The sequence below is a fragment of the Thermothelomyces heterothallicus genome (genome assembly GCF_042370625.1).
Source record: "Thermothelomyces heterothallicus CBS 202.75 unplaced genomic scaffold P884_scaffold_35, whole genome shotgun sequence".
Taxonomy (NCBI): domain Eukaryota; kingdom Fungi; phylum Ascomycota; class Sordariomycetes; order Sordariales; family Chaetomiaceae; genus Thermothelomyces; species Thermothelomyces heterothallicus.
The window spans coordinates 1-21,479 of NW_027192596.1; the positions used below are offsets into that span (position 1 = coordinate 1).

At 51.2% G+C, this 21,479-nt stretch overlaps 7 protein-coding genes across 7 annotated transcripts; 5 read left to right on the forward strand and 2 right to left on the reverse strand.

Annotated features, from left to right (window-relative positions):
• Positions 1 to 5,779: 5,779 nt before the first annotated feature.
• Positions 5,780 to 6,907, forward strand: P884DRAFT_272997 (uncharacterized protein; the record flags this gene model as incomplete). Its single annotated transcript, XM_069442560.1, has 1 exon — positions 5,780 to 6,907. The coding sequence occupies one exon, from the start codon at positions 5,780 to 5,782 to the stop codon at positions 6,905 to 6,907; it is 1,128 nt and encodes a 375-aa protein (XP_069293809.1).
• A 2,925-nt stretch (positions 6,908 to 9,832) lies between these two features.
• P884DRAFT_317519 (uncharacterized protein) lies at positions 9,833 to 10,281 on the reverse strand (the record flags this gene model as incomplete). The annotated part of the gene is made up of 3 exons (XM_069445316.1): positions 9,833 to 9,913; positions 9,965 to 10,034; positions 10,100 to 10,281. 3 exons carry the CDS (start codon positions 10,279 to 10,281, stop codon positions 9,833 to 9,835), a joined length of 333 nt encoding a protein of 110 aa, XP_069293810.1.
• A 1,418-nt stretch (positions 10,282 to 11,699) lies between these two features.
• Positions 11,700 to 12,824, forward strand: P884DRAFT_211144 (uncharacterized protein; the record flags this gene model as incomplete). The annotated part of the gene is made up of 2 exons (XM_069439058.1): positions 11,700 to 11,903; positions 11,997 to 12,824. The coding sequence occupies 2 exons, from the start codon at positions 11,700 to 11,702 to the stop codon at positions 12,822 to 12,824; spliced, it is 1,032 nt and encodes a 343-aa protein (XP_069293811.1).
• Positions 12,825 to 13,834: 1,010 nt separating this feature from the next.
• P884DRAFT_273000 (uncharacterized protein) lies at positions 13,835 to 15,005 on the forward strand (the record flags this gene model as incomplete). Its single annotated transcript, XM_069442561.1, has 3 exons — positions 13,835 to 14,247; positions 14,333 to 14,654; positions 14,763 to 15,005. The coding sequence occupies 3 exons, from the start codon at positions 13,835 to 13,837 to the stop codon at positions 15,003 to 15,005; spliced, it is 978 nt and encodes a 325-aa protein (XP_069293812.1).
• An 888-nt stretch (positions 15,006 to 15,893) lies between these two features.
• Positions 15,894 to 16,711, forward strand: P884DRAFT_332598 (HotDog domain-containing protein; the record flags this gene model as incomplete). The annotated part of the gene is made up of 1 exon (XM_069445798.1): positions 15,894 to 16,711. Exon 1 carries the CDS (start codon positions 15,914 to 15,916, stop codon positions 16,709 to 16,711), a length of 798 nt encoding a protein of 265 aa, XP_069293813.1. The 5' UTR covers positions 15,894 to 15,913.
• Positions 16,712 to 17,467: 756 nt separating this feature from the next.
• P884DRAFT_211165 (pectin lyase-like protein) lies at positions 17,468 to 18,013 on the reverse strand (the record flags this gene model as incomplete). The annotated part of the gene is made up of 1 exon (XM_069439061.1): positions 17,468 to 18,013. The coding sequence occupies one exon, from the start codon at positions 18,011 to 18,013 to the stop codon at positions 17,468 to 17,470; it is 546 nt and encodes a 181-aa protein (XP_069293814.1).
• An 847-nt stretch (positions 18,014 to 18,860) lies between these two features.
• Positions 18,861 to 20,341, forward strand: P884DRAFT_211200 (kinase-like domain-containing protein; the record flags this gene model as incomplete). The annotated part of the gene is made up of 2 exons (XM_069439067.1): positions 18,861 to 19,129; positions 19,186 to 20,341. 2 exons carry the CDS (start codon positions 18,861 to 18,863, stop codon positions 20,339 to 20,341), a joined length of 1,425 nt encoding a protein of 474 aa, XP_069293815.1.
• Between the last annotated feature and the right edge of the window lie 1,138 nt (positions 20,342 to 21,479).

Below are 21,479 nucleotides of genomic sequence, written 5' to 3' on the forward strand. Positions count from 1 at the left end.
TCCTGTCCTGATTGGTCCATCATTCTTCGGCTTGATTGGCCCGTTTGTGTCGGTGGCCCAGGCGGCATCTGCATGCATATTTCCGTGACAGTTCCCCTACTCTCTAAGTTATATATCTCCTTGCGAGCCGCGTCTCTAAACTACTGTCCTAACGGGTAATTATATAGGTCTTACTAGTTATTAGGAACGTGAATAAGATCGTTGACGTGCTAATATAGCTTATTTAGGGCTACTCTAAGGCGTGTAGCATCCTTCTATCGTATAGTGGTAGTAAACACTATATATACTGTTTATATACTCTAGTCCTCTAGGTAAGCTTCCTATTGATTAGGTAGGTAAGTCTTATAGAACTATCGCTAGAGTTCCTTTGTTATATAGATAAAGGAGTAATAGTAATTGACCCTCTCTTTGTTTTATAGCTATTTGCTTAACTATATAGGGTCCCTAGGTATACGAGCCCTCCTCCTACCTCTACCTCTCCTTATAGGAGGTTGCCAAATAGCTTCTCCTTTGCTTCTACCTTCTAGAGGATACGTTAGCTAATCTAGACTTCGCTTAACACTCTATTCCTCTAGTACGGCAGGGTACGATATATCGGTAGTACCGTCCCTGTTTTTTAGCTCTTCTATTATACTATACGCGTATAACTCTTCTATAGAAGGCATTCCTCTACCAGATTCGGCGGCTCCCCTACTCTCCCTAGCGTCTAGTTAGCTAGCTAGCGATTAAGAAGGCCCTGATTTAAACCCTCCTACTTCCTAGTAGATATCCCCTTTACTAGCTAGCGTAGGGTATACTACTAAGGGCTTAGGCGTATATTCAGGGGTTAAGAGTCCTTTAAAGCTCTCTATCTATTTGGTAAGTTCGTCTATTACTTATATCTCTATTATAAGAGTCTCTAGAACTAATTACTCGCTTATAGGCTACGTATCGGAGAGCTCCCTTACCCCCGAGTCTTAACCCTATTAGAGAGGTTAATCTACCGCTAGACTCTCTTATAATAGAGGTAGCTAAGCTATTATAATAGAGTCTTCTACTAGTTAGTAGGTCTATAGCATCGCTTACTAGAGAAACTCGGTATCCTAGGAATCTTTGCCAAGATCGAATTGATTAATTTCCTAGCTTGCTACCACTAGCGACGGCTCTATCGGCTGCTCTTTACCTAGATAGTAGAAAGTCTTCTTATCGAACCGAACGTTACAAGTTATAATGACCCTATCGAGCTCGGATATCTAAATATAATAGATATTAGATATATAATATCCTATAAGATACCCTATTAGCCTACATAGTAGTACCTTAAAGTCCTTTATATGTTACTTAGCTTCCCTATCCTTATAAAGGATATACGCCTAGTAACTATATATAAAGATGCTACTCTAATCTAGGCGTAAGTCACTAGTTAACGTAATTATCAAGTCAGGTTTATATTAGCGAAAGTACTATTTAAACTAGCTATAGAGTACTTCGTTAAGAGTTCTAAATAAGTAAGTATAGCTTAGGCTTATTATATATAAGTATACTACTACTTATACGCTTTCTAACCAGAGCTTCGTAGGCAGATTCGCGCTATTAAGCATCTTAATTAAGTATAAGATTAGTTCTTGCCCTACTTGCTCTACCAGTCCGTTAGGCTTATAGGTATACAAAGGTAAGAGTTTAAGATCAATCCTACTCTCTGCTACCTAAGTCTAGTAGCGTATTAGCGCTTACCTTATTAAACTAATCGTCGTAATATCGTTATCCTACTTGATCTTATAGATAGTAAGCCTATATTAGCGTCTTACCTAGCTCTCGAAGTTCTAGATAACTCCTATGATTTGGTCTAGTAACTTCGTTATTAGAAGGAAAGGGAAGAGCTTCCTACTATACTTATTAATAATTACGAGTAGCTATTACGATCTATTAATCGATTTAGGATAGTTAAACAGATCCTAGGCTACTTGCTAGAATAGGCACGTAGACTTCTACTTAGGTGGTCTTCTCGAAATGACCTTAATGGTATAAGTATAAGTGTAGCTCTTATACTTAATATATGCTATCCCCTTGATATAGATATTTCTAGCGTTATTAATAAGCGCTTTTAACACTTCTAGTCCGAGGTAGCTAGCTCTTAAGTGCTAAAGATCCTTGGTGTCCTCTCTTATAGTAAGTAACGCTTATATATATAACCTTCTACTGTATATAGTAAACATATTCTATAAGGATATATAAACGTTTATAATACCCGCTTTACTAATTAAGATATAGTCTAGGAAGCTCGAGTAGTAGGAAAGTAGCTTATATTTAAGGAAGGTAAGATTATACTTATATTCTAACTTATAAAGAATAATATTATTTTCTAGTATTCCAAAATATAATAAGTAATCTAAGCTATAGTATTAAGCGCCTACCTTAAGTAATAGAGCTTCTAAGATAATATTAATATAGAACCCTTTGACGATAGCGATATCCTTAAGCGTTAGGCTCTTGGTATACGATCTATATAGTCTATCTAGAATATTCTTAATTACCTAAGTGCCCCTCCTACTAATAAGAAAGGTTATTATACCTACTTTAACGAACTTAGGATCTTCTACCTTAATAAATGTCTTAGGTAAAAGGAACTTCTTATTATTAATTAAGTAGGTTATATTATATAAGTCTAGTAGAGTGCTTTCTAAAAGAGGATAACGCTATAGAGTAACTATACTAAACGTCCTATAGTAAGTCGAGAGCTTACTAAGTAGCTAAGGGCTAATAATTAACGTATTAAAGGAACTAGGGTATCCTACCCCTAACTACCTAGAATAGGATAGCTCCCCCTACTTAGTAATAAGTTAACTTTTTAGTCTAGCCTACTTCGGCTTATCAAGCTCCTAGCAAATCTTCTTACTCTCCTTATCAGAAATATATAAATATTACTTATTACTATAGATAGCTTACTTAAGTATATAGCAATCTACTAGATCCTATAGATATCTTAGACGCCTATAGGGGCACTTTATATTATACTACTAAGCATTATAAGAGTCTCTATACGAGTCTCTACCTCTCTCCTTACCACTCTTCTAAGCTATAGGAAGTATTAACGTATTAGTTATCAAGAAGATTCTATACTTCTAAGAGACTCTAGATTATATATCGTTATTAATTAGGATCTTAGCTATTATAATAAGGGAACTAAGCTCCGGAAGTAGCTTTCCTAGACTATTAGCGACCTCGATTTCTATCCTCTTATATATTACCTAGGCTAATAAGATACATATAACGATAGTATTAAGAAAGGCGTAAAGTCCTTATACGCCCTATACTTCTAGGATATTATATTAGATAACTTATTAGAAGGCGATATTAAAGTTACAAATCTAACACTATAGATTAACTCCTAAACGCTTAGCTATATTAAGACTAGCTATATATTATACTATAATTATCATATAGAGCGTCGCGATAGATAATATAAGTATAGAGCGAAGCGCCTAGATAATCCCCCTAATAAGGTTAATATCCTTCTTCTTATATGCTTTTATAGCTTCGTAGAGTTTAGGATCTATAGTATACGCTAGCTAGCGTTATAACTGTCCTAACCGCTTACTAATGTCTAAGGCACGCACGATGTTCTTGTAGAAGGAGTCTTCTAGTCACGCGAATTTAGCTATAATAGCTTCTTCTAAAGGTATTAGATCGCCAGATATCGAGGGCGATAATCCTCCTTCCTAGAGTTGCTCCTATAGTACCTAGATAAGGTTATTCCTAGCTTGCTTACAAGTTAGGCGCTCTAGAACTTGTAGATCTAGCTCGCGGTCGCCGTCAGGGTTGACGAAGTCCTATATACCAGCAAATTTAGCCTATAACTATAGTTTAATATACTACGAGTTCTAGGAACTAGGCCTGGTAAGGTACGTAGAAGTCTTAACTAGGATCTCAGACATAGTAGACAGATACATCGTCGAATACGTATAAAAGTAGGGTAAGAGAGTTCGTAATAGAGGAAGCTACTACTAATATTAAAGATACGTTGGCAGAGGAGTAGTCAAGGCGCCAGGCTTATAACTACCGAACGTAGTAATAAGCTTCCGGGAGCGTTGAAAGCAGTGTCTGTAGTAGGTGGCTTGTACGAAGGAAAAGAGTACCTTGTTGAACTATCTACAAAGGAGACAAAACGACTGATATTTATAGACAAAGGAACTGGCCAATGCGTTGGTGACGACGCCTTATACGCTGTGGCACGTATGTGGCTAATACTCTTAGAAGCTCTATAGCTTCTGACACAATTGCAGCTTCCTGGAATCCAATTGCAGCTTCCTGGAATCCAATTGCAGCTTCCTGGAATCCAATTGCAGCTTCCTGGAATCCAATTGCAGCTTCCAGGTCGGTTGCAATTGACAGCACGACTGCCCCGAACTTGGCAGGCAGGTATGTGGTGTGCAGGCACAGACCCGTCCCTCCAGAATATGAGACGAGACGACCCGCTAAGATATGGACCGTGCTGCTGACAGGAGGCATGCCTGCAGTTGCCTGAGACGAGTCTCGTGCAGGAAGGAGCGGCGCCAAATACCCCTCAGCTTGCCAAATTGTGTTCTTTAATTTCGCGGCTCCAGCTTAACAATTCGAACGCTCTCAATGCCACAATGGGCTCTGAAACACATACAAGATACGCTATCCGTGCACAACATTGATGGTCGCCCCGCCTGTTTCGTTGTCTCAGAGCTTACGATCTCCCGGGAGCTAGATGCTTGGCACACATGAGACGACACAAGAGATCTGGGCCCTTGCTTGCATCGGGGGGATAATCATCGAATCTTGCTAGTCAACTTGAACCAAGCACCATGCCCTTCGGCTGCGGACGACTGACTGACTGCGTTCTCTCTGTGTGATTCTGCCCCGGGGATGCCCTGACGGCACGGCATTGCTTGGTGCTGCCACTCAGTTGCAGCGCTACATGTCTCTGTTGCTCACATGATGAGCCGCTTCTGCAGCAGTTCTGCCGTCGTCATCGGGGCCCGTGAGTGAGAAGACGCGAAAGCAATGGACCGGGATGCAAACGGGGGGGTTGAAAGGAGTCCCACCTATACGGATATTCATTTTTCATTTTACGGGCCGGATCGGTCCACCGAGTCTTCATCAAGGATAAGTGTGCTTGTTTAACCCGGTGCCAAACGAGATGCCCACGGCATGGTACACTACAGTTGCTTTCCATGATCGGCATCCAGGCTATCTCTAACCGCGGTCCCATGGATGACCCACCACCCGGTCAGACGTTCGCCTAGAAACGAGAGCCTACCTCGCCGTAGACCCACCAGGTCGCAAAACAGAATGCTCCCCTTGCACAGCCAGCCAACCGCCGCCGGCCACCGTCTCCGACCGGGCGTCAACTGCGACGGGCCGGTCTCGCGGCCGGCCGGCCAGATCCCGCGGGTCGCCCAGTGCAAGAGTCTCTCTCTCTCTCTCCCTTTCTCTTTCTCTTAAGGATGACCCAAGCCACCGGCCGGGCTCCTCCTCGGTGGCGCATGCCGCCGCAAAGGTTTCTGGAACTTGTCATTTGTTCGCTCGGTCTGCTTGCTTCTCCTTCCACTTTTCCGGAACGAACCAGGCGATCAAGGAGACTCGCAGCGTCTGCTGGTTGCTTGGTATTGGACAGCGGGCAGCGAGCGGCGCCTGACGCCCTAGGCCAGGCTGTCAGAGATAAAGCCAATCATATCCGCCCTCCTGTTGTCGAGCTGCACTCCCCGGCTGCCCAGCTCCCGAATCTTTCTCGTTCTCTTTTGACCAACAGCCAGGGCAGAAAGTGTTCGCCATGGCAACTCCCACCCGCACATCCATCTCTTCGACGCCATACCGGGAAGGGGTCGAGCTCCGAATTCGAAAGCACGTCCCGCCGGAGCCGTTTGGCGGCGGCTATAGACCATGTCCTCGGCGCAAAGTCGGGGTTAACCAGGACGCTACGACCGTCGACCGTGTTGCCCTCGCCCTGGACAACCCGCCCTTGGAGACGGAGCCCCCGGCCGGAGAGGAGCACACCTTCACCATTACGGGGTCGAAGACCCTGAGGCGATTCCACGTCGACGCCGGTGGTGCTCACCTTGTCACTGGCTATTTCGACCGAGACAAGGACGTCGTCTGTCTGGCCAAAATCTACGACGGCGTATACTACCCGTTGGAGAACCAAGACAGCGGCTGGGACTGTATGACGCTGGCCGACGCCGATTATGCCGTCGAGGCTTGGGCTTATGAAACTATGCAGCCCGCTGAAGGGGTAGGCGCCAAGCTCGTCCCCGAGTACTATGGTACTTGGACTTTCGCTGTTGCTACCAACCAACCCGGTCGCCGGCGCTGGGTACGCATGCTCCTTCTCCAGCTCGTACGCGGCGAAACCGTCCTAGACAAGATCCGTAAGGCTATTAAGAACGACGCTGTCCAGCACCCCCTATTGCCCGACCAGGAAACTCGTCTCCGAGTCCTCAAAGATACCTTCGAGGCCGAGACCTCCATTTTTTGGAACGCCGAGGTGCTCCACCGAGACCTGTCACCGCGCAACGTCATGGTTCAGCCTGACGGTAGCGTAGTTATAATCGATTTCAACCAAGCCGTCGTTTACCCGTTCTACTATCGGCCGCACCCAAAGTACGACGAGGGCGCCCATCCACTCCCCCCCTCACCCATCAAGCGCTACTGGCCCTTTGCCCCTGGCGCAGGCACCTTCGCAGATCCGGGGAACCAGTGGGCAAGTTGGGTCCCCCAGAACTGGCTCGAGAACCCAGAATTGGCCGCTGAGTGGCTATTGAAAACATGGGGAAGCCCTACGCTAATAGGCAAATATGCACCCCTGTCCGATTATTTCCTCAACCACCCGGCCCATGCTGAGAGGAGCGAGAAACTACAGGCAGCTTTGGAGAAGCTAGGTCGCAAACCAGCAAAGAAATAAATATAGGCACACCGCTAGTCACAATGACACAATATATAGATCACAACCTCTTGTTCGACTTCTTGGAGGATAGAAGCTAGTTATTATTTGGAGGTGGAGAACCGATCTCGTTCTTATCGTGTTCTTCGTCAGTTTTTCCTCACGTCGCTTCCGAGGGCTCTTCTAGCGTCTCCTAGGTTGCGAACCGCAAGTGAATTCGTCATCACTAGTCAACAATATTGGATGATCTGGGGACCGGCCAGGAGGAATGATTGGTGATTGAGATATATTAGGAATTAGAAGACGTTGGTGGGATCGGAAGCAGTACGAAGCCTTAGCAAGGAGAAAGGTCGTGGACATCTTGACGGTTGTTTCGGTGGATGGATGGTCGGTGGATGGTGAATTTTGATGGTTGGGCTGCAAATGTTCGTGGTATATGTGTGTAAAGCTTCTCATGTTTTATATTTAATTATGTGACCGTCAAGCCCCTCAACCATACAAAGAACCCTCCTACCCTCCTTAATCATAGCAACAGTGTTAATAACAAACCCCTGAACGTCAATCAGATCCCCTGTATTCATAGGCGGATCGAATTTCGAAAGCTTCGCTACTTCATCTGCGAAGTCCTTTGCTCTCAGGAGGTACGCTGTACGCCTTCTCGACTCCTTTGCCTGTGTCCACCACGGTGTAGAGATATCGAGAGTCGATCGACTTGTAAAGTATATCACCGTAGTAGTTTCTCGGAACCGACTCTCCGAATTGAACCGGGACTGACCTCGCTAGCGGGGCGTCGCGTCTCGATGACTATTGTACGATATGCTCTCGTCTAGATACAAACGAATTCACGGACGTGGCGAGCTGGTTCGTAAGTGGTTGAATGTCGCTTTCGTCTTCGAATTCTTCGAATCCTCCGAGCCAAGCTGGGAAAGACAGGGCTCCAGAGAGCATCAAAGACGAAATGCATGAGGTGGTCATGATTCGCGAACTGCGGGATGTGGGATCGCACGGATCGCACGGATCCAACACGAATAGGCTCGAAGTAGGGTGAGATGACATGGCGTCAAATTCTGGTATATTCTCTGACCTAATTACTTTCCGCCTCCAACGCAACGACAGTTGCTCGGTTCCCAGTTCCTGTAACCGCGTCACTACTCCCTTCCCTCTTCCTCTTGCCTCTTCCTCTTTCCTAATACCTTCCCTTGCTCCGAAATCTCGGCCATGGTCTGTCCATCGCGCTTGTGCACCTGCGCGGCATGGTCCATCCAAGCTGACCGGCTTCCGATCATGACGACCGTGCCGCCATCCTGCCTGCGGCACTCAAAACATGCGAAGGGCTCCTGGAAGAGACTTCCGTGCTCCTTGTTGAAGTGTCGTGAGATGCTACTTCCTGGATAAAACATGCCTTCACAGACCAGGCAACGGGCGGATCCCGTTTTGGCGGCCTTTGGTTCGGTTGACTTGGCTTGCTTCTCGCAATGTCGGCTTGGCAGATTCGGCGTGTATAGTATGCCGTGGCACCGCTCTCCTCATAGTGGCGCGTCGCAGCATCGTGTGGAGCCGCTCATTTGTCCCTGCCGCTTCTGGGCCGAAGGTGATCGGCATGATCTCCTTAGGGATATGTTAAGGGAGGTAATTTTTTCGAAAGATCTTCTCGGAGTTGGCCATAAACTGGGAGCGTAACGCTGGCGTAAGGGGACCTAGAAATCCTCGAGTTAGTCTAGGTAAAAGTGGAATGTACTTAGCTAAAGAGTATATACTGCTAAGTTTTAAGCCGGCGCTAACACGGAGGGAATACGGCCGTTAAGAGTCCCGGTTGCCGGCCACCAGCTATAAATGCTACCATGACTCCCAAAACTTGTGGTAGTTGATCGGGAATACTTTGTGATCTAATATATCTTCCTTTAAAGGAAGCTATAGACCGTCGGTATACTCGAGGTTTGGCCGGTTAAGTATCTGGTCTAGAGATTCGAAAGGAGTCTCGAAGGCATCGGTGGCCATGCCTTACATTGTAATCAAGGTAACAAGATAGAGCATCTGACGGGGAACAGGAAAGACTCTAAAGGTAATACTAAAAAGAGAATTAGCATCCTAGTACGACAGTCATATTGAAGAGAAATAGAGCAGAGTATATACGTTGAGTTTTCAATATCAGATCCTTACGCCAAATCTGCCCTATAGCGCTTGTTATAGGTTATTGTAATGTCTGCGGCCAGCGTCTTTCGATTAGGATTCTCCGGATCCCGGACGACCCAGAGGCAGGCATTTTTAAACTAGATGCCTATCAACGAACCCGGTCGGAATCCAAAGGCTACAAGAACCAGCGTCCAGTGGAGCGCGACACGGACTTGGGGGGAACAAGGCATATCCTCTGCCCGTATCTATAACGTGTCAAGGAGTATCAAGAGATCATCGGACGTTGTCTCGCTCTTCTCGAACGTTAACTACAATTCACGCGTTAGGCAGAATTTCTTCGCGAGATCCTTACGAATATACTATGATCTGTCAGCTCGAGAACACTCCCTAAGGCGGGCGCCGTTCGATAGATCTCCTATGTGGCTAATGTCCGCTACCAGCCTATCATTCGGCTCGCCTTTATCCTACCTGTTACAGCATTTAGCTGTCAGTGAGTCAGATCCGACTGGCCCACCAACAGGGATAATGAGCCAGGGGTCAACATGTATTTAGACAGAATCCCCAAGTGCCGGAGGCACTTGGAAGAATCAACGCATATCATCACCACTTCTGCAGACCGTACCAGTTGGTCCAGGAGTGCCGCCTACGGCGCGAATACCGCTGTGGTGTCGTATTTTGCAGCCTGTCCGAGCTGTAGTCATTTGCAGCCATCGAGCTGTAGCACTACCTTAACTTCTAGAGTTGACAATTGTCGGGGTCTTTCCGCCTTATCACTCTGAGAATCGTATTATCTACCTCCAAAACTAGGTTCTTCTAATGCGTGATCACGCTCCTCGTAGCGGTAATCGTCTGGACACTCTCGTACTCTTCTTCCCCGAGGACGGGGCGGGTTACCTGCGAAGATTTAACATAATCGCGAAGGTACGATTTTATAGTAGCTTTTACCTCCAGATCGTCCCGGCATAAGTCTAGCCAGATCTGGTCAAAGTCCCGCTTCTTATAGGTCTTGACGAACCTAAGCTTATATGTTAATAAACAAAGCGGAGCAAATCGCAAACCTATGATCAAGAGAATACTTACAGCCGTATCGATTGCCGTGCCCGAGTCCGCTCTTCTTGTTCTTTCTGGCATATCTCCCGCCTATCGTCAAACTCGGCGTCCAAGAACAACTCATCGTCTTCGTCCGCTTTTCGCTGTCGCTCATTACGGCTACGCAAGCTAGCTAGCTTATCAAGAACAATAGCGCGACGCCTACGAGACATCTCCGCCCGACGGATACGAGTTTTTGCAAGTGAGGAGAGGCGGTCAGTCGACGGGTTTTGTGTTTAGAGGGCATAGTAAATCGGCGGCGCCGGCCAGGAGGGAGGGCCCAGCTTTTCAACTGGGCCGCAGCCTCGAAACAGGGAGACTTGTGCCGCCGAAGGGGGCGGCGAGACGGCCATCTTAACAGTTGACGGCGAGGTTGCGACCGTTTCGCGACGTTTTGCCTTATCCCATAGACAATCTGACGGTCAGTAGCTTGTCTAAGGGAGAGCGGACGGGATCCCGAATTCTCTACTGCCTATGGTCGTATGTACTAGCAATTGAGGGCAGAGAGGTTTATAAAGTGGTCCGTCTCACCTAGCAATTCAAGTCAATTTTAGCCTTCCAAAAAAAATGCATGGAAATCTAATACTCCAAGGAATATGACGGGCCCATGACGGGTGCTTAGTGCCGAAGAGGCTAAACTCTTTAGAGGTGGCGGCTAAGGGCTATGTTTATCAAATATTGCTCGTAGGTTGTGGCGACAACCACCCGCAAGAGCAAACTACTGAATAATTAGATAATTAGATACCTTACGTATGTTAGAGGGCTTGTCTCGTGCCAAGAGCTCTTCTTTCTAGCACTCAGGATGATGACAATCCGTGACTTTAAATAATAAATCGTCTTTGGGTCACTTATGAAGAGCCTGGGTAAGCCGAGTCATGTCCCCAACAACCGACGGCTGCGTCACGGGAGTTCAATGAGAAATCTGACTTGAGGGCCGGAGCACGGAGTTCGTGAATCCCGAACCTCGGCTCACCTCAGATTCCGCTTCACTTGGTTGGGCGGGTGCCAAGGTCAGCAGCCCCACTCGGCTCCCGCGACGCGGCCAGTTACGCCGTGTTCCAGGCCACCTCTGTACCTGTCCTTAGCGCTTCGCGAATTGCGCGATGGGTCCCTGAAGGCTCCCCCACTGTCACCGCCATCGAACCCACATGGGTGTCAAAACAGAAAAATGACGATATTAATAAAGCCGCCGGCCGATCCGGCGCCATGCCTATCTTTGGTGCAGATGCCAACTCCTCGTCGGTCCTCTTTGCCAAGTGCGGTAGCACCATTTTCTGCATTGGCCGCAGCGCGTTTCTTTGGCTCGTTGTCGTAGCCGCGTTTCTGCTGGGCGCGCTGCGAAACCGCCTCTTTCCCGTCGCGCGCCGCAGCGTCCCCGGGCGCGTGGTCGATAAGAAGAAGCCGTGATAGGATTGAGGACCCCGTCTGTGTAATCTCCAACACAGGCACACGCGCACGTACCACACACATACACACAGCACACACATACACGCAGAAAGAAAGAGAGCGAGAGAGAGAGAGAGAGAGAGAGAGAGAGAGAGAGAGAGAGAGAGAGAGAGCGAGAGCGGGATTGAGAGGAATAAGAGACAAGATGGCGGTCGGCACGCTCGCCCTCTTCTACCCGGTGTTCCTGCCCATGAGCGCCACGGCCATCGCCTACCTGGGCCACCGCGCGCTCTACGTCGATTGGCGCACCGTGCTGACGCACTTCTTCACCGGGCCGGGACGCACCAGCCGGATCCTGCTGGCCTTCTTCCTGGTCTTGAACTGGAAGAGCTTGCCGCTGGCATGGACAGTACGTCGTAACCCTTAGCTATTCGCTCGCTCGCTCGCTGGCTCCCTTCCCTCTTCTCGATCGCTCTTTATACTAATGTCGACTCTTGGCTAGGTCCGCGTCTTCCATACCTTCATCTATCACATCATCCGGCGGCCCAAGAAGCTGCCCCAGCGGGCTCTCTTCCACTACGGCATCTCGGCCTCCCGCACCTCGCTCCTCGAGACCGACTATAACATCCACAAGAGCAACTCGACCTACTTTGCCGACCTGGACGTCAGCCGGTCGCACCTCGTCACCCACCTCCTTCAGCCCGGGATGCCCATCATCGCCGACAACGCCAAGCACCAGCGGGTGCGCGACAAGAACGGCAAGCTGGTGGAGGGCGCCTTCGGCATCGGGCTGGGCGCCGTCTTCTGCAGCTTCCGCCGCGAGATCGCGCCGCTGCAGGGGTACGAGATGTGGACCCGCATCCTGTCGTGGGACCGCAAGTGGCTGTACATCGTGACGCACTTTGTCGTCAAGGGCAAGGTGCGCCCGACAGGCTGGGACGGCCGGCGCATGGGCCCGACGCGCGAGCGGGTGGTCCTGGCCGACGGCAGCGGCGAGCCTGCCGACTTCAGCAAGTACGTCATCGCCACCGCCATCAGCAAGTACGTCTTCAAGCTCGGCCGCTTCACCGTCCATCCGGCCCTCGTCATCGACGCCGCCGGCCTGCTGCCCGAGCGGCCGGGCGAGGGCTGGACGGGGGGCGAGACGGGCACGGGCACGCCCGAGGACCTCGGCGACCTGGACGAGCAGGGCGAATGGGACTGGAGACGGGTCGAGGCCGAGCGCAGGAAGGGACTGCAGTATGCCGAGCACTTTGCCGCCCTGGACGGCACCAACTCGCTCTTTGACGGCGGGGAGGACGGCGCCGTCGGTTACTTCCCCCTGGGTTGATACTACTCAAGGGAAACGTTGCTAGACAGCGGAAGAGAGAGAGAAGGAGGGGAAGGGGCGGTGAGTTAAACGCGCTGTTGTCGATATTTTATAATCGTATACAGGTATAGATCTGCGAATAGACTACAAGGGGGGGCGGGGGGCTACCACGTGGTGTGGTCATCACACCTCGGGGGCTGCCTTTAATACAAGTCGCGCGTTAACGCGAGCGAAGTCCACTGCATTTCCTCTGTGCATTCGCAGTGTCGTTATATGTTCGCGCCACGCGTCGTCTCGCCTTAGGCGACAAAGTTTGCGTGCCGAACTGCGTATAATTACAAATTCTTGCCGCATGTCGACTCGGTGTGGCGCTGCTTTCGACACAGAGAGGATAGGGAAGCCCTGAGCCAGACGCGAATGAATTTGTATACGTACCATTGATGGTAGACACGGCAACCCATGTGGATAAAGTACAAGCTGAGCCAGATGAACTAGATGCCCTGGGGAGGAAAAGAAGTCCAAGTTCCCAGCCAACGCAGGCCCCAGTTTCCACAGGTACCCAGTTCCGTGCTCATCAGGGGTGCTCTTTCCCAGGCCACATCAGGCACCATGCAATCTCAACTAACGCACTCAGCTGATGCATCCCGACGCCCGTGACGTACACAGTGGTTTGCATCCCATGCTTTCATCTGAACTTTGTGCCCGATTGCCGCATCTCGCGTTCCACATCCCGTACACGCCAGCGTTAGAAACCATGCATATTCATTACGAACTCGCGCATCCAGCTCCGGGCCGAGCATTTCACTTACGCAATGAGCTGAGCGTTGATTACGTCTTCAGAGTCGAGCATCCTCATATATCAAGCAGAAGGACGCCTTTATAATCTATTTCCCATATTCTCATCCTCAAGCATAGCCGTCTCCTCGAATACTCACCCATCAAAATCCGACAAGCAAGAGGCGACCGCTCATAGCTCATTATCTCATCCACACAGCAAATTCGCATCCCGTTAAAGAGAATAACATATCAAGATGACAGTCCCAATCGACTTACACGACGACGGGGACCGCCAAGCGGCTTCTCTCGTCCCCCCGGCGGCGGCGGCAGCGGCGGCAGCGCCGCGCCTGTCGCTGCACCGCCTCGTCACCCGCGACCCGCGCGAGAGGGTGCTGGTCCACCCGCTGATCTGGACCGACAGGCAGCTGGCGGTCCTGGACTGCCGCGTCCGCCCCCGCGGCGACGCCGACGACGACGACGGGGGCGACGCGGCGGCGCCCGAAAGCGGTGGCGGCGGCGAGCGGGCACGGAAGCGCAGGCGGGCAGCCGACGAGCTCGCTCCACTCCTGCGCCGCCGGCTCCGGTGCCGGCTGGGCTGGGATCTGCTCCGGGACACCGTCCGCATGCTCCTCGAGTCGGTGTCCAGCGCCGTCGCCATGGATCCTGGGTATGGTTTTTTTTTTTTTTTTTTTTTTTTTTTTTTTTTTTTTTTTTGCCTTCGTCGCCTCGCTGACAGAGTATCTTCCTGCCAGGCAAGAAGCCTACCTGCGTTACGCCCGACGGCCACGCGTCGCGGTTCCCTACTGTCGTGCGTCGTTCGGGGGCGTCGGTTTCGCGTGCTTTGACGCGGACATGGCTGCGCGCCACCGCCGCGCCTACACCCCCTGGAAGTGGCGGCGGACCACCCCGGAGGAGGAGAAGGAGGAGGAGGAGGGAAAAGGAGGAGGGGCCGATCGCCCTGCCGACACGGGCCTGCTGTTTCCGCTCCTGGTCGCCCTCGTTATCGCGCTCGCGCAGCAGGAGCGGCTCGACGCGGCGGCACAAGCACGAGAACCGCCCCCTTCGGGATTCACTGTGAGTACCTAATCACTCACCCTGCTCCCTTTCTTTCCCTATCCTGCGTGACGAAATCGAAACCGGATGTCGTCTAACCACCGCTGAGTCTAACCTCACTCCTGGCAGGTTCGCATCCTCTTCGCCGGCAGGGACACGGCCATGCCGTTCAACGTCGTTTCCGCGCGCGTCCGGCCTGCTTTTCTCGACAAGCTCGACTTCCCCACCCGGGAGCCAGCGCCTGACTCGGGGCTCGACGTCGAGTACTGGCAAGTCCCGGCCAAGCCGTACAAGACGCTGGCGCACCGGCTCGCCCGCCGTCTCGAAGCAGGAGCGGTGCCGTACGACACCGAGCAGGGGCGGACACCGTGATGACGGACATTGGGCGCGCTTGCTGGAGATGCGACGACTGATTGTTTACGTCGCAAGGGGTTCTTCTCGGCGCAACGATAATCGGATTTACAATCGGGAATGAGATTCCGCTGAATGAAGGGATGAAAATGGTGGGTAATAGGCTTGGCGAATCGAGATATCTCTCGTGTTCGCCCTTAGCTGACGGGGATACACCGGGCTATATATGACTACGTTATGCAGTATGGATTGTCAAGAAGTTCGTAAGTAATCCGTACCCCTGGGACATACGGAGTACGCATGTAGTGTACCGTACAATACCATGTCGCCTTCATCGGAAAGTCGATTGCTTATCGTTGCGGCTCGGCACTTGCAGGGTCCAAGACCCACCTGCCTCGGCATCCGGCATTAGACCCTTGCATGTCTCCAGTCGGTTCTGGCGACAGGGGCCAGCGATCAGTCCAAGTTCAGTCGAGACGGATATCAGATCAGACGATTTGAGCAACAACACTGAGAGAGAGGTGGAATTGTGACTAGAGATGTGAAAGGATGTGTGCTTCAGTGTACAGTGCTATATGACATTCAGCGCCATCGAGAGCTCTTAGCATAGGCGCAGAGCTTTTTTCCATGTACGGTATGTAGAAAAATCGGTGGGACCGGATGGAGCTTGCAGTCCGTACGTCCGTATGGCGAAATTAGATTTAGTACACTACGCGGCCGATTCCGTACCCAGAAATCAAATCGCGGCGCCGCATTCACATGCAATTGAAATAAATCTCCCAAATTCAAACCTCCGTCCACACACATCACCATCTAACACCACAACCATACCAGCCAGCGTTTTCCCCTTTTGTTTTTGCTTGTCTCTCTCTTGTCTATCTCCCTATCTTTATTTGCTTGATTTTAATACCCAAAGACACTCGCCCAAAATGGCCACATTGAGCGCCGAACAGCAAATAGAGTTCTTCCGCGGCATCCCCTGGTGCGCCGCCCACCTCTCGTCCCCCTCGCTCGTCATCCAGGAATCCGTGTCGCACCGCCGCAAGCCCGGCCTCCTCGACAGCCTCATCTCGCGCACACTCAATCGCCCGGACGCCCTCCCAGCCTACATCATATTCTATCACGTCCCGCCGGCGTCACCATCGGCACCCACATCCACCACCTCATCACCACCGTCGCCGTCCGTAACAGAGTCAACACCCTCATCACACTCGCAACAACAACAACAGCAAAAGCAGCAACAAAAGCAGCAGCAGCAGCAGCAACAACAACAACAACAACAACAACAACAAGAGCGACCCGGCGCAGCAGCAACAGCAGCGGCGACGGAGGATGAGACCGAGCAAGGGGTGACCGGGCCGCTCATCACCGAGATCAAGGCTCTGGTGGCGCTGGGGCCGATGCTGAACGGGTGGGAAGGGGTGTGCCACGGCGGCATGGTGGTGACGCTGCTGGACGAGGTCATGGGCCAGGTGTTCGCGGCCAACCGGACGCACGGGCGGCTGCCCGCCGACGCGCCCGCCACCATGACGGGCTACCTCAACACCCGCTTCAAGCGGCCCGTCCGCACCGGCCGCCGCGCCGACCCGGCCGTCGTCCTGGTCTCGGCGCGGCTGCGGCGCCGCGAGCGGCGCAAGTTCTGGCTCGACGCCGACGTGAGCGGGCCCGGCGGAGAGGTCATGGCGCGCGCCGACGCCCTCTTTATCATGCTGCGGAGCAAGCTGTAAAGGCAAGAGAAACGAAAACGAAAAGAAAAGAAAAAGTCGGAGGAATAGGGCAATCGGGGGTTCGAGCGTTGATTGTTTTGAGTTGTGGGAAATACGGATAATTAGAGGTTAGATAGAACGGACAGATAGATAGATGTGTTGGTATAATTAGAGGAGACGGAGTTTTGCAGTTCAAAGGTTAGAAGAACTAATACAACATAAGCTAATAACTAATATCGTAAGATTCGGGTTCGTTGGTCCGCAAGTTTGAAACAGACTTCTAATTATGTGGAATCGTGCAGCACTGTGCCGCAAACAGGTAATTTATTATTAATAATTATAATAAACCCTTTAGCTTTACCGAATCCCTTAGATGCCTTACGTGTGGAATCTGCCTGCCTGACCTACCTTTATCTGAACCCTTTCAGAGAAAGTTTGAGTAGGGTTTGTCACATTTCAGCTGGAATTGAAGTAATTCCTAACCTATTATAATGTAGTCTTGCCGAAAATAGTAGTAACTAGGGTGAGTAGAGGTAAGCAAGCCTGAGTAAAGACTGAGTAGCGCCTGAGCCAGGGGAAGCAATATCATATAGGTCGAGCGGTGGCGCGGGTGCCTAGATTCGCCTTATACAATAACTAAAAACATGATATAATGGGTTTCGTCAATGCTACAAGTCAGACGGGAAAGAGAATCCTCTTCTTATCTTTATATCTCTTTCTCCCTGCTCCTCCCCCAAGATTTTATTTTGTTTTCTCTATTTTCTCTCCCTGAGTAACTCAACCGGCGAGCCCGTCGGCGAGCATGGCGTTGACGAGCAGGCAGTGGCGGTCCGCGTTGGTCTCGCTCATCTCGGACTCGTAGTTGAGGCCGTAGGGCCAGAAGTGGCCGCCGCCGCAGTTGATGACGGCGTCCGGACCGTCCCAGGAGCGGAGGAGGGCGGTGGCGGAGGGCCAGCCGGCGGCGCTGCCGGCGGCGCAGCGCTCGTCGAAGGCGCGCGTCTGGCCGACGCCGAGGGTGTGGGCGGTCTCGTGCAGGGCGGTGCGCTCCGTCATGTAGGCCCGGTTGGAGCCGAACCGGATGTTGCCGTTGAAGTTGCCGTCCGCCGTCGGCACCGACGGCACGTACTGAACCGTGACGGCCTTGTTCGCCCGCGGCGCGAGCCGGTTGTACCGCGCCACCGCCGCGCTCATGGCCGCCTCGATCCGCGCGTACGCGTCCTGCTCGTCCGCCGTCGGGTTGCTCGACCGCTGCACCTGGAACGTGATGGTCGCTGCCGACAGCGAGGGCACGAGCGCCCAGAGCAGGGTTGCGAGCGGGTGCATGTTGGCGGCGGTGGTATTACGAGTAATTAATTAGCGTTGATGTTAGTGTTCAGTAGGTGGTGCCGATTTTGGGAATCAGCACGGGTTGAGAAAAGAGCAGCGGTCCCCAAAACAACGGGGTTTCTCACCCGTATATGTATGTGGGTGTGTGTATAGAAGCTATATACCGGGTAACCCCCTCCCCCCGGCCCAACTCGTCTGCGGAATCAATCATGCCACGTTCGCGGTTTTTTCCCCTGTGCTGTTATCAAACAGAACCTGGATTCGTGGAAATTCAGGTCGTCATTGCTGTTTTAGGCAAATTAATTAATATCTACGGATCCGTACACTGCCGCAGCGGTCTGTTTTGCCCATCTCTTGGCTCGGGGGTGCATGAAGATCGAGGTGGCATTCTCGACGGAGACCGGTTTTAATCGGCTGTGCATTCCGGCTTGCGGCACCGTGAGTGACGGGCACTCTACTAGTATTGCGTCCCTGATGCATGTACGGATTACATTGGAAATACCTGTAATCCGTACACAGTAGTTGCTAGGATGGAATCCTGCATACGACATCAGTATATGATGCAAGGCAGGAAGGGTTAGGGGCTGTAATATTTATAATTAATAGGGCCACCTCCAGAAGTACCCCCAGCTCAGCCACCAGACAGTGGCTCCGCTGGTGCACAGACCCCCTTGGTTTACCCACGTCCGCTCATCGTTGGCAGGAAATCCAATTGCCCAACCATTGTGCATCAACTTCGCTCATCAGCGCGAGAGTGCAGGCCCTTTACCCATCTCTGGTTTCCCTGACGTCGAGAGGCTGCCTCTTAAACTTTGTTTACCTAATCTATAAGGTCCACCAACCCATGGACACTTTCCCGCCAACGGCTGAACAAATTGAAGAAGGCCTGAAGGCCTTCATTGACTCCATCGACCCAAATGATGTCTGCAAGTTAGCTTCCCAGCACAATTCGTCCAAGACCTGCCGGATGTTTCGAGATCCTGCGAATGGGAGCTATAACGTCTGCTACTTCGTCGAGTTTGAGGACGGTACCAGGTGGGTTGTGAGGATTCCATTGGAGCCTTACATCTCCAATGTCTGGGACAAAGTCCAGAGCGAAGTTGCTACGGTCCGGTGAGTTAGTTTTGATATTCGACCTCGCCCTCCGACCGGCTCTGACCAAGCAGTAGCTACCTCCAAACCAAGACCACGATACCCGTACCCCATATCCACGCCTTCGGCCGTGGTGGGACCGTCGACGAGAAGAACCCCACTGGACATGCCTACATTATCCAGAGCTATATCCCCGGCCAGTCGCTAGACATCGTTGCTTTCAGGTGGAAGGATATAACACAGAGGGAATACTTCTACTCACAGCTTGTCGACATCTTCGCTCAATTACGCCAGCAAGAATTCCCCTATGCAGGCTCCTTGATGCCAGATCCAGATGGCGCGACGAGTCCTGTGGTCGGTCCGTTGCTCTCTATACAACTAAACGAGTTGCAACTGCAAAACCGCGAATTATCCATCCAGCCGGCCAGGTTCGCTTCCGCCACCGACTTTGCCTTCCATCAATATCACCTCCTATACGAGACTTATAAGCTCCCCTCCTACCAGCTATCTCGAGAGGTTGCAGAGCTGGAGGTATTTGGGCTCGAGGACCTGAAGACGAGAATATCTGGTTATATCGACGATCGTCTCCCCTTCGTGCTGACCCATACCGATCTTCGTCCGTCCAATATCATAGTTGACGAGAACCTGCGGATTCAAGGCATAATCGATTGGGAATGGGCAAGTACGGTGCCTCGGCAGTTCTTTCTGCCGCCTACATGGCTTGCAGGTCTTCCTCCGGACTGGGTGTCGGGAGTGGAATACCGGACCGAGTACCGCTGGTTTCGCGACGCCCTTCAAGCGGGTACATCTGAGCTTTGCCGTCAGCTTGCTTCTGAATGGGACCGGAAGCTCCCGACGCGGATCGACTTGCCTTTAGCCGTCACGCTCAGACATCATAGTTGTTTCGTCAACTCATATTTTCGGGGCGTCTTTCCCAAGTTTTACGAAGGCTCTTGGAAGTACGAAGTCAACAAGTTCTTCGAGCGTGATGGCAAGGACGGGCAATTCTCCCTTCGAGTTCAACAACGATTAAGGGACTCGGAACGGTACACCAATTATTTGGAGGAGAACGGGCTTGCTCCGAGCCAGCGGTGTAGAGAAAGGCAAGAACCAAGCGAGCCACCTATTTCCGATTCAGGACGTACTATTGCTCTTCTAGGCGCTGCTTGTCCTCCTGGAGCTGCTCAAGACTGTCCAGCGACACGTTATCAAGATTCCCTTCCAGTTTCTTAAGCTCTCCTTCCCAAAACCCAAGCTCCTCTTCCGCCTCCTCTATCTTATTATTGATCTCCATAATCTTTCCCCTCTCCCAAGATCATGGCATGGGAGCTACCGCTTTAGTAGGGAGTGAAGCGGCCGGTGCCAAGCGGCCATGCAGAACCGCCACGCCCGATGACCGTTGCGCTGTAGCATTTCCGCTGTCACAGCGAAATAGCCATACCCCTCCAAATGTGAAATTGATGCAAACCTGTACGCAAGCATCAACACTAGGAGATCAATCTCGCAAACTGTAGTCCGTATTCCTTGCCATCTAGGATAACCGAGCACTTCATCACGTGCAGCAATCCTTTCTGTTCTCGATCACGGAGAGTGTGCTGTTGTGATCAGAAATGCGGGAGGGTTGCCTGTGTTCCCCCGAGGATATTAGACTGGGGTAGAAAGCTCTCAGTGTGACCAGAGGGAGCGTAGATGCGGTTTTGTTTTTTCCGGATCCGTACGCATGGTCCAGTATATTCGATGTAGGATGGCTGAGCACCAGATAGACAGACAAGCAACCTAGCAACCATAAAGAAGACACATACCACAGATAGTTTCGCACACACAATGGCCATTCTTTTCTATCTTTGAAGACCCTCTCCTTTCCCACGTAGGTGGGCTCTTTCCCATCTGCCCAGAGAGGCATTGATGTCGTTTTGACCGCACCTACCATCTATCAGACACTTATAGCCGACACTGCTCTCCATCTGACCAGACGGAGGTTTGGATTGGGAGATGTGTAGCTGTGCCTTGGAAGGGGGAAAGGACATCAACCATACTACTACAACTCTCCTTGGTTGCAACAGATCGATAATAGTCGAAACGGAATAGCCATGATTAGTTACATCAGAAAGATCTAACCTGACACTTTTTGTTTCAATTTTCTAACAAGGGCGTGAATTATCATTGCCGGGCTTGCCGCACACACCACAGAACCAAACATTACATACGTTCGAACCTCTCTCCTGAACCACTAAATTAGTACCAGACCATGGTAGCGCCCACGGAGAGCCGCGGACAATCTCCGATGGGAGAGTATCCACCTGGCGCGGCTGAAAAATCATTGCCACAGTGAGGTCTCGGCATCGGCTCACCTGCCCCTTAGCAAACGAGG